Below are 11,504 nucleotides of genomic sequence, written 5' to 3' on the forward strand. Positions count from 1 at the left end.
AAATGAAACCAAAATTTGGCTTTTCACAAACAAAATTTGTAAATTGGTTGATAATCCATAGGTCAGATTAACTAGAAAAAGAAAAAAAAAGTAAAATCTTTAGTAATCTCAGTCAAAAATTCAAAGGTGGAAATAATAATTGATACCATAGAGATACAAGAGACTACTTCTTACAATTAAAAAAACTCTATGCCCCCAAATTTGACAATGTGAAGGAAATAGACCAATACCTGGAATCACACTATCTCACTAGAGTTAACCAGGAAGAATTAGATCTCTTGAACAAACCAACATCAGTCACTGAGATTGAAGAAACAATAAAAAAGCTTCCAATGAAACAAAGGTCTAAACCAAATGGCTTCATGCCAGAAATTTATCAAATCTTCAGAAATGAGCTTGTACATATTGCAGACAGAACCTATTCCAAAACACTGAGAAGGAAGGAACCTTCTTAAATATGTAATATGAATTAAGCATCACCCTGATTCCAAAAGTAGGAAAATATCCAACTAAAAAGGAGAACTACAGACCAATTTCACTAATGAATATGCAAAAATACTCAATAAAATCTTAGATTACAACTACACATTAAAAAAGTTATGCATCACAGACAACTAGTCTTCATCCCACAGATTTAGGCTGCTTTAACATATACAAATACATAAATGTAATTCACCATATCAGTAGAAGCAAAACAAAGATCATCTTATCCTCTCAATAGATGCAAAAAAAGCATTTAATAAAATTCAGCATCTTTTTCTAACAAGAACGGCTAAGAAAATAGGCATAGGTGCCATACTTCTTATGTTAATTAAAGCAATCTATGACAAACCTACAGCTAATATCATACTGAATGGAGGAAAACGGAAAACGTTTTCACTTAGACCTGGAACCAGACAAGGATGTTCGTTATCACCACTGCTATTTGACATAGTTCTAGTAGTTCTAGCCAAAGCAATCAGTTAATAAAAGGATCTAAAAGGCAATGAAATGTGAGCAAAGGAGATCAAACCCTTTCTTTTTGCTGATGACATGATCTTCTACTTAGAAAACCTCAGAGACTCAACCACAAAATTCCAGGAAGTGTTCAATAAATACAGTAATGTCTTAGGTATAAAATCAATATCCATAAATCAGTAGCCTTTCTATACATTAATAACAGCTAAGCTGAGAAGCAAATCAAAGACAATTCCCTTCATAGTAGCTTCAAAGAAAATGAAATACTTAGGAATATACTTAACAAAAGAAGTGAAGGATTTTACTAAGAGAATTATGAAACCCTAAGAAAAGAAATAGCAGAATATACAAACAAATGGAAGAACATACAATACTCTTGGTTGGGAAGAATCAACATTGTTTAAAGGTATATTATATGCAAAGCAATCTACAGATTCAATTCAATCCCAATGAAAATGTGAGAAATCCTCAGACTTTGAGGAAATGAAACAAATAGTACTTGATTTTGTGTGAAAATACAAAAAAAAAAAAAAAAAAAAAAAAACCATGTAGCCAAGACAATTCTTAGTAATAAAAACAAAGCCAGAGGCATCACTCTACCAGACTTTAGGATATATTACAAGTCCACAGGGGTCAAAACAGCATAGCCTTGGCACACAAATAGAGACATAAACATGTGGATCAGAATATAAAATAGATGAAGCCAGTCTAAACTTGCCATCTTATCTTTGATAAACCAAATAAAAGAATACAGTGGAGAAAAGAACCCCTATTCAACAAATGGTGCTGGGAGAAGGGATGACCACAGTAAAAGACTGAAATTGGACCCGTATCTTCACTGCTTACAAAAATGGACTCAGTATGGATAAATGACTTAAATCTAAGGCATGAGATGATAAAAATCCTGGAAGAAGATGTGAAAAAAACTCTAGATAATGTTGGAGTGGGGAAAAAATTTTATGAAGAAGGCTTACGTGGCAATCACAACAACAACAAAATGGGACTTAATTAAGCTGAAAAGCTTCTGCACAGTTAAGAACACAATAATTAAAGCAAAAAGATAATCTTCATAATGGGAAAATATATTTGCATGTTATGAATCTGGCAAAGATTTGACAACTAGAATCTACAGAAAACTTAAATTAATCAACAAAAAATAGGAAACGATCTCATCTACCATTGAGCAAGAGACATGAACAGAAATTTCTCTGAGGAAGAGAGATGAATGTTCAAAAAACACTTGAAAAAATACTCATCATACCCGATCATCACAGAAATGTAAATCAAATTTACCCTGAGATACCACCTAACCCCAGTGAGAATACCCCACATTACAAAGTCTCAAAACTGTAGATGCTTGCATGGATGTGGAGAGAAGGGAGCAATTTTACACTGTTGGTGTGAGTGCAAATTAATACAATTTCTTTGGAAGGAAGTATAGGGAATTCTCAAAGAACTCAAATTAGACCTCTCTTTTAATTCTGCAATCCCATTACTGGGAATCTACCAAGAATAAAAAAATCATTTTATCATAAGGACATTTGCACTAGATTATTTATTGCAGCTCAATTTATAATCACCATCATGTGGAAACAACCTAAAGGCCCAAAAACCTAGAAATGAACAAATGAACAAACTGTGATATATGTATCCAATGGAATATTATTAAGCCATCAAGAAAGATGGAGACTTTATATCTTTTGTGTTAACCTGGATGGAGGTGGAACACTTTCTTCTTAGTAAAGTATCACAGGAGTGCAGAAGCAAGAATCCAATTTTTTCAGTTCTGATATGAATCCAGATGATCTAATTCACCCCCACATAAAAGAAAAACTCAAATCAATTCAAGGTAGGGAGCTGGGGAAATGAGGAAGCAGGGATAGGGAAGGAGGGAGAGGGATGGGTGTGTTCCCGCTTAATGGGCACAATGTTAAAGTGTATGACACATCTTTTAGGGCTGGGACACAATTATAAGAAGGACTCTACCTATCAAATGCAATGTTTGTAATCTAATTCTCTGCACCCTCAAATTAATCTGAAACAATAATACAAAAAGAATATTTTGTTCATTTTAAATAATACAAAAAGTTTGTTAGTAAAAAAATTTAAAAACTCCGTTACACATTCCTCCACGCCGGAAGACCGCATCTTTCTTCCTGCAAATCTTGCTTTCCTCCTCTACCTCTCTTAGAGAAGATCGTGGTCTTTTAAGGGTGAACCACATGGAGTCGTTGGATGGCTCACTACTTTGGCGGGCAATGAGAGAAAAAGCGACACTGGACTGTCGGGAAAGGAAGGAAAAAGGAAGGACCAGACAGCTAGGCATTGTGTCGTTGCGGAAGGATTCTGTTTCCTGTGGTAGCGGAGGGATATGACAGTACGTTAATTTCCAGAAAAGTCCCGACAGTGAGAGGAAAAGCCCTGAGAGAAGCAATAACAAACAAGAGGAGGAAGCGGTTGTGGGGTTTCGGTGTTTAATAGTTCCTGTCCGAGAAGATGCGCTTCTGCCCCCGGCAGGGAACATGAAAGGGCTTGGTGAGCCTCAGCCAGCCTTTTTTCACCTGTTTTCCTCACAGAGAGTCCCTGGCTGTTGCCATGGCGGGTGTGGGGCTGGGGGGCTACGCGGCGGAGTTTGTGCCACCCCCGGAGTGCCCGGTCTTCGAGCCCAGCTGGGAAGAGTTCACAGACCCACTTAGCTTTATCGGCCGAATCCGGCCTTTGGCGGAGAAAACTGGCATCTGCAAGATTCGACCTCCCAAGGATTGGCAACCTCCATTTGCTTGTGAAGTGAAAAGTTTTCGTTTCATTCCTAGAGTCCAACGCCTGAATGAACTTGAGGCAATGACCAGAGTTAGACTGGATTTCTTGGATAAACTAGCAAAATTTTTGGAACTTCAAGGATCTACCTTGAAGATCCCTGTTGTGGAGAGAAAAATCCTGGATCTATATGCTCTGAGAAAGATTGTTGCCAGCAAAGGAGGTTTTGAAATGGTCACCAAAGAGAAGAAATGGTCTAAAGTGGGTAGGCGATTGGGATATCTGCCAAGAAAAGGAACTGGGTCGCTTTTGAAGTCACACTATGAAAGAATTCTCTACCCATATGAGCTTTTCCAATCTTGTGTCAGCCTTATGGGTGTACAGATGCCTAATTTAGATCTTAAGGAAAAAGTGGAGCCTGAGGTTCTCAGCACTGATATCCAAACATCCCAAGAGCCAGGCAAAAGAATGAACTTTCTACCGAAGAGAACAAGACATGTCAAGTCTCAGTCAGAATCTGGAGAAATGAATAGAAGCACGGAATTGAAGAAACTTCAGATTTTGGGGGCTGGGCCCAAGGTTGTGGGCCTGGCAATAGGAGCGAAAGATAAAGAAGATGAGAAAGTTACTAATAGGTCAGACACATTTAGCATGCAAATGAGACAACGGAAAGGAACGCTCTCTGTTAACTTTGTTGATCTGTATGTTTGTATGTTTTGTGGTGGGGGAAACAATGAAGATAAATTGCTTCTGTGTGATGGATGTGATGACAGCTATCATACATTTTGTCTAATTCCTCCACTACCTGATGTGCCCAAAGGAGACTGGAGGTGTCCTAAATGTGTTGCTGAGGAATGTAACAAACCTCGAGAAGCCTTTGGATTTGAGCAAGCTGTACGAGAATATACACTTCAGAGCTTTGGAGAGAGAGCAGATAATTTTAAGTCTAATTATTTCAATATGCCAGTCCATATGGTTCCCACAGAACTTGTAGAAAAGGAATTCTGGCGGCTGGTGAGCAGCATTGAAGAAGATGTTATTGTGGAGTATGGAGCTGATATCTCCTCAAAAGATTTTGGAAGTGGATTTCCTGTAAAGGATGGTCGGAGAAAGATGCTGCCAGAAGAAGAGGAATATGCACTTTCAGGTTGGAATTTGAATAACATGCCTGTCTTGGAGCAGTCTGTTCTTGCACATATTAATGTGGACATTTCTGGTATGAAGGTACCATGGCTCTATGTGGGAATGTGCTTCTCTTCTTTTTGCTGGCACACGGAAGATCACTGGAGTTATTCCATCAACTACTTGCACTGGGGAGAGCCAAAGACATGGTATGGTGTCCCATCTCATGCTGCAGAGCAGCTGGAGGAGGTGATGAGGGATTTGGCTCCTGAGTTGTTTGAGTCCCAGCCTGATCTTCTACATCAGTTGGTTACTATCATGAACCCTAATGTGCTAATGGAACATGGTGTGCCTGTGTACAGAACCAATCAGTGTGCTGGCGAGTTTGTTGTGACCTTTCCTCATGCCTATCACTCTGGATTTAACCAGGGCTATAACTTTGCTGAAGCTGTGAACTTCTGTACTGCTGATTGGTTGCCCATTGGACGTCAGTGTGTAAGTCATTACAAACAGCTCAGGCGCCAATGTGTCTTTTCACATGAGGAACTCATTTTCAAGATGGCAGCAGATCCAGAATGCTTGGATGTGGAGCTTGCAGCCATGGTTTGCAAAGAGTTGACTCTCATGACTGAAGAAGAGACACGATTAAGGGAGTCTGTTGTACAAATGGGTGTCCAGATGTCAGAAGAAGTAGTATTTGAACTTGTTCCTGATGACGAGCGACAGTGTTCAGCTTGTAGAACCACCTGTTTTCTCTCTGCTCTCACATGCTCCTGTAATCCTGAGCGGCTTGTGTGTCTCTACCATCCAACTGATCTGTGCCCTTGCCCCATGCAGAACAAATGTCTTAGATATCGCTACTCATTAGAAGACCTCCCGTCTCTGCTGCATGGTGTAAAAGTCAGGGCACAGTCCTATGACACTTGGGTCAGTCATGTTACAGAAGCATTATCTGCTAACTTCAACCACAAGAAAGATTTGATTGAATTACGAGTAATGCTAGAAGATGCGGAGGATAGGAAATACCCAAAGAATGATCTCTTTCGAAAACTCAGGGATGCTGTAAAAGAAGCTGAGACCTATGCTTCTGTGGCTCAGCTGCTTCTGAGCAAAAAGCAGAAACACAGGCAGAGTTCAGATAGTGGAAGGTCTCGGACCAAACTGACAGTGGAAGAATTGAAGGCCTTTGTCCAACAACTTTTTAGTCTCCCATGTATCATCAGCCAAGCTCGACAAGTGAAGAATCTGCTGGATGATGTGGAAGAGTTTCATGAACGTGCTCAGGGGGCCATGATGGATGAAACTTCAGATTCTTCCAAACTCCAGATGTTGATAGACATGGGCTCTAGTCTTTATGTGGAGCTGCCTGAGTTACCACGACTGAGGCAAGAATTACAGCAGGCTCGGTGGTTGGATGAAGTAAGACTGACCCTGTCCGATGCACAAGTCACTTTGGATGTCATGAAGAAACTGATAGACTCTGGGGTAGGGTTGGCACCCCACCATGCTGTGGAGAAAGCAATGGCTGAATTGCAGGAGCTCCTTACAGTCTCTGAGCAATGGGAAGAAAAGGCTAAGGTCTGCCTCCAGGCAAGACCAAGGCACAGCATGGCAAGTTTAGAAAGCATTGTGAATGAAGCCAAGAATATTCCAGCCTTTCTACCCAATGTGTTGTCCCTAAAAGAAGCTTTACAAAAGGCTAGAGACTGGACAGCTAAAGTGGAAGCTATTCAGAGTGGCAGCAACTATGCTTACTTAGAGCAGCTTGAGAGTTTATCTGCTAAGGGACACCCTATTCCTGTGCGTCTTGATGCACTGCCCCAGGTGGACTCACAAGTAGCAGCTGCCAGAGCATGGAGAGAACGGACTGGGAGGACCTTTCTTAAGAAGAATTCTAGCCATACATTGTTACAGGTGCTAAGTCCCCGGACTGACATTGGGGTATATGGGAGTGGCAAAAGTAGAAGGAAAAATATAAAAGAACTAAAAGAAAAAGAAAAGGATCTAGACCTTGAGCCTTTGAGTGGTCTAGAGGAAAGATTAGAAGAAACCAGAAATACAGCCATGGTGGTGACAGTTTTCAAAGAATGGGAGCAAAAAGAAATTGAAGCCATGCATTCCCTCAGAGCAGCCAACCTAGCCAAGATGACAATGGTGGACTGCATAGAAGAAGTAAAATTTTGCATATGCCAAAAGACAGCCAGTGGGTTTATGCTGCAGTGTGAGCTCTGCAAAGACTGGTTCCATAACACCTGTGTTCCCCTTCCTAAATCAAGTTCCCAGAAAACAGGGTCTAGATGGCAGGCTAAAGAAGTAAAATTTCTTTGCCCTCTTTGTATGCGGTCTCGAAGGCCCAGGCTAGAGACTATTCTGTCACTCCTGGTGTCCCTTCAGAAGTTGCCTGTACGGCTGCCTGAAGGAGAGGCCCTACAGTGTTTGACAGAACGTGCTATGAGTTGGCAAGATAGAGCTCGGCAGGCTCTAGCCACAGATGAACTGTCCTCTGTCCTGGCCAAACTGTCTTTGTTGAGCCAGTGTATGGTGGAACAGGCAGCTCGAGACAAAAACAAAAAGATCATCAGTGCAGAACTTCAAAAAGGAGCTGCAAAACCAGACTTACAGGGACATTTACCTAGTTTTCAGCAGTCTGCTGTTAACTGGGTGGTAAGCAGTGTATCATCTTCCCCTCAACAAACAATGGACTATGATGATGAAGAAACAGATTCTGATGAAGACATTTGGGAGACATACGGCTATGACATGAAGGACACAGCCAGTGTGAAGTCCTCCAGTAGTCTGGAACCTAATCTTTTTTGTGATGAAGAGATTCCCGTCAAGTCTGAGGAGGTGGTAACTCACATGTGGACAGCACCTTCATTCTGTGCAGAACATGCTTATTCTTCTGCTTCGAAGAGTTGTTCTCAAGGTTCTAGCACCCCAAGGAAACAGCCTTGGAAGAGCCCTTTGGTGCCTCGTAGTCGTTTGGAACCCCCAGTGTTGGAGTTGTCACCCGGAGCTAAGGCCCAGTTGGAAGAACTTATGATGGTTGGAGATCTCTTGGAAGTATCTCTGGATGAGATGCAACACATATGGCAGATTTTGCAGGCCACACACCCACCCTCTGAAGACAGATTCTTACATATCATGGAGGATGACAGCATGGAAGAGAAACCACTGAAAATGAACGGAAAGGACTCTTCAGAGAAAAAATGGAAACGGAAACTGGAAAAGGTAGAACAACTTTTTGGAGAAGGAAAACAGAATTCCAAGGAGTTAAAGAAAAGAGACACACCTAAAAAGAAGAAATTAAAATTAAGTACAGACACATCAAAAGAACTGAACAAATTGGCCAAGAAACTAGCAAAAGAAGAAGAGAGAAAGAAGAAGAAGGAAAAGGCTGCTGCAGCCAAAGTTGAACTTGTGAAAGAGACTACTGAGAAGAAAAGGGAAAAAACATTGTTGGACATCCCCTCAAAGTATGACTGGTCAGGAGCAGAGAAATCTGATGATGAGAATGCTGTATGAGCGGCACAAAACTGCCAAAGTTCTTGCAAGGACAAGGGGGTTGTATTTGTAACGGAAGAAGAGAAGAATAAAAAACATTAGTTTTAAAAGTGGCCTATGTGACTTCTTTTCTAAAAAGGTAGACTGGGTACAATGTGATGGTGGCTGTGATGAATGGTTTCACCAAGTTTGTGTGGGTGTGTCTCTATAAATAGCCAACAATGAAGATTACATCTGTATAAACTGTGCCAGATAGCCCAGGTCAAGCACCACCTCCTTCCTTCATAATGAGCTATAAACTACCAATGGAGGATCTTAAAGAGACCAGTTAGCAGCTTGGTAAATTGGGGACACAGGGGTAAATGGACCACTTTGAGACCTTAGTTGTCAAGTAGAATGGTTTAGATCCACTCAGAATATTGCTTCCAAAGCTGAATGGCCTTCAGAGAAAGTCCTGTTAGTGCTGGCTTCCTCTTTGCATGGACCATGTGGGCTATGTTTTCTATCAACACATCTATGCAGAAGGTGTCTTCTTTGGTACAGCAACCAGTGTTTTAGCTCATGTTTCCTTTGAATATGGTTACAGTGATAAGGTCAGACATTTGAGCTCTAAGATGGCTAGTTGGCATTAATATGTTGGTGTGCTAACAGGGCACGAAGGATGTCGCTTATGCACAGTTGATATTAGTTGGAGGCTTACAACCTAGGGGCAGCACCACCTGAAGGTGCTAATTGCTTGGATTTCCTTAGTTGATTTAGTTGGAGAGGAGTCAGAGAACCACTTTCCTTTCTCTGTCCATTTAATGCCCTACAGATCGAACTAGGAAGAATAGGGCCAAAGTGATTTATTTTAGAAGTCAAGGGATAGTAGGCACAGTCTGTAGATCTTAGCTACTTGTGCTTTTTGTACCAAGAAGAAAAACCCCAAATAAGAGAACATACCTCCATCTGGGGCAGATCACCTTATCTTTGTAAGGTGGAGGATGTCATGTAGTCCAGCAGTCTGATTAGACTGGATTCTGGAAAGAAGAGCTTACTTCAAGGCAAGGAGTCTTTTCTTTTTTTGACAGTTTAGAGAACAGGTACATGTATTCATTCAAGTATGCCTCCCCCTTACCTCCCCCCAAAAGACCTGTCATAATGTCTTACTGAGCCACAGTGATGCATGCTTTTCAGGAAACCTTCATTCACAAGTATTCCAGACACAGGCTTCAGGCATGGCCATGAGCAAGACCAGCAAATAATAGCCTTTTGCCTTGCAGCCCTGACCCCAATGTCTGCTGTTTCCAACACTGGCAATTTCTGAATATGGCCCATAGCAGATGCTGTTGAATAACACCATGGCTTCATCAAAGGATGTGGGGTTGTCGTATCTCTGGATGATGAAGTTGTTAAAGTAAATCCATTTTTAAAAAGAAAAAAAAGGACTTGCTTTTACTTTTTTCTAAGTGTCTCTGACTACTGACTGTTCTATAAATAGATTATTTTTCCTTTTTTAACATGCATATATGAGGGCGGCGCCTGTGGCTCAGTGAGTAGGGCGCCTGCCCCATATACCGAGGGTGGTGGGTTCAAACCCAGCCCCGGCCAAACTGCAACAAAAAAATAGCCGGGCGTTGTGGCAGGCGCCTGTAGTCCCAGCTGCCTGGGAGGCTGAGGCAAGAGAATTGCGTAAGCCCAAGAGTTAGAGGTTGCTGTGAGCTGTGTGAAGCCACGGCACTCTACCGAGAGCGGTACAGTGAGACTCTGTCTCTACAAAAAAAAAAAAAAAAAAAAAAAAAAAACAAACATGCATATATGAATATATATATATTTTCTATTATCAGCAACATTTGACAGTTTCAGCATCAAAAATCAATTTAAGGGCTTGGTTTTTCATATTTCTTCCTTGTAGTACAAGGAGTTAGCACTCCCTTTTTCATCCTGGCCTGACCAAATCTTCCTTTTTGCTTTTGTTCAGATAGATAATATATTTCCTTTGTGTGTTGGGACTTGTCCCTGTCTGTTGGGAAATTTGGTCTTACTCTAGTCTGTGCTGGCTGTTTTTTCTTTAGTTTGTGAATGTTTGAAACTATGGTGCCATGTCCTTCCCTCCTGTTGGGTTCTCTGTTCTTGTTAAGGTGTTAGGTAAGCTGTATGTAAACTCTAATTAGAAGGAGACTAATTTTTTTTTTTTTTTAAGGACAAAGACATTTTCCTAAAAATAGTGTTTTGTTGTCACTATCCTGTGTCCCTTTATTTTGTGTTAAAAAATCTGTGCTTTAACTTGAATTCATCAATTTTCCTTTTAGAGGAGGGAATGGGGTGGACCTAATATCAACTTAACAGTCTCCTCTTCCCTTTTTGCCCTAGCTAGTCCCTTTTAATTAAAGAAATGTCTTCTAGTAACTAGAAGTGAAATGTACTGTCCAGTTACAGTTGGAGTGGGTATGAGATTTAACTCAAAAGGCATCTTACTTTAAAAACAAAACAAAAAGCTTTCTTAAAAATCCAGTTTCTGTAAATGTTCTCTATGGTTCATACTACCTACATTTTTTAGTCACTCTTCCCTTAATGTTATGTAACATTTTGAGTGTTTTCATCTGTTGGGAGTTTTTTAAGTGTTGCTGTGCATGTGTCTTGAGATCTCAAGTGTGTGTAAAATGGTTTTCAAGGGATATTGCAAGGTAATTTTTTTTTTTTTTTTGGCCTAGGCTGGGTTTGAACCCGCCACCTCCAGCATATGGGGCTGGCACCCCACCCCTTTGAGCCACAGGCGCTGCCTGGATATTGCAAGGTAATTAGCCAATTTCATAAGTCTTCATTTTACCAAACTATACAAATGTCATCAATGAGGAATTTCATCTGGTTAATGTTTATACAAGAAAGCACAATTATTTTTTTGCCTTTTGGTCTTCTTTGTAAAAGTCTTCAAGTACTTGTGGGTCAAAAATTGAATGTGATTTTAAGTGTTGGATACCTGGAATACGTTTAAAATTTTAATTTTCTTTTCCTAATCATCCATAACTATTCCACCATAGGTGGAGAGTCATGAGGATGTTGAGAAAGTATGACTAGCTTCCTGTTGTCTTCTGATATTTTGAAACTTAAATATATCAGTTAATTGATAAAAAAAATTAAAAACTCATTTAAAACTGAAAAAACAAAACCCAACAACTTTGTCT

At 40.5% G+C, this 11,504-nt stretch overlaps 1 protein-coding gene across 1 annotated transcript; it reads left to right on the forward strand.

Moving 5' to 3' along the window:
- Positions 1 to 3,537: 3,537 nt before the first annotated feature.
- LOC128577546 (lysine-specific demethylase 5A-like) lies at positions 3,538 to 8,672 on the forward strand. The gene is given in 3 exon segments (XM_053579782.1): positions 3,538 to 8,400; positions 8,480 to 8,592; positions 8,594 to 8,672. Coding segments are annotated over 3 exon segments (5,040 nt in total). The 5' UTR covers positions 3,538 to 3,552.
- The last annotated feature ends 2,832 nt before the right edge of the window (positions 8,673 to 11,504 follow it).

The sequence above is a fragment of the Nycticebus coucang genome, chromosome X, assembly GCF_027406575.1.
Source record: "Nycticebus coucang isolate mNycCou1 chromosome X, mNycCou1.pri, whole genome shotgun sequence".
In the NCBI taxonomy this organism is placed as follows: domain Eukaryota; kingdom Metazoa; phylum Chordata; class Mammalia; order Primates; family Lorisidae; genus Nycticebus; species Nycticebus coucang.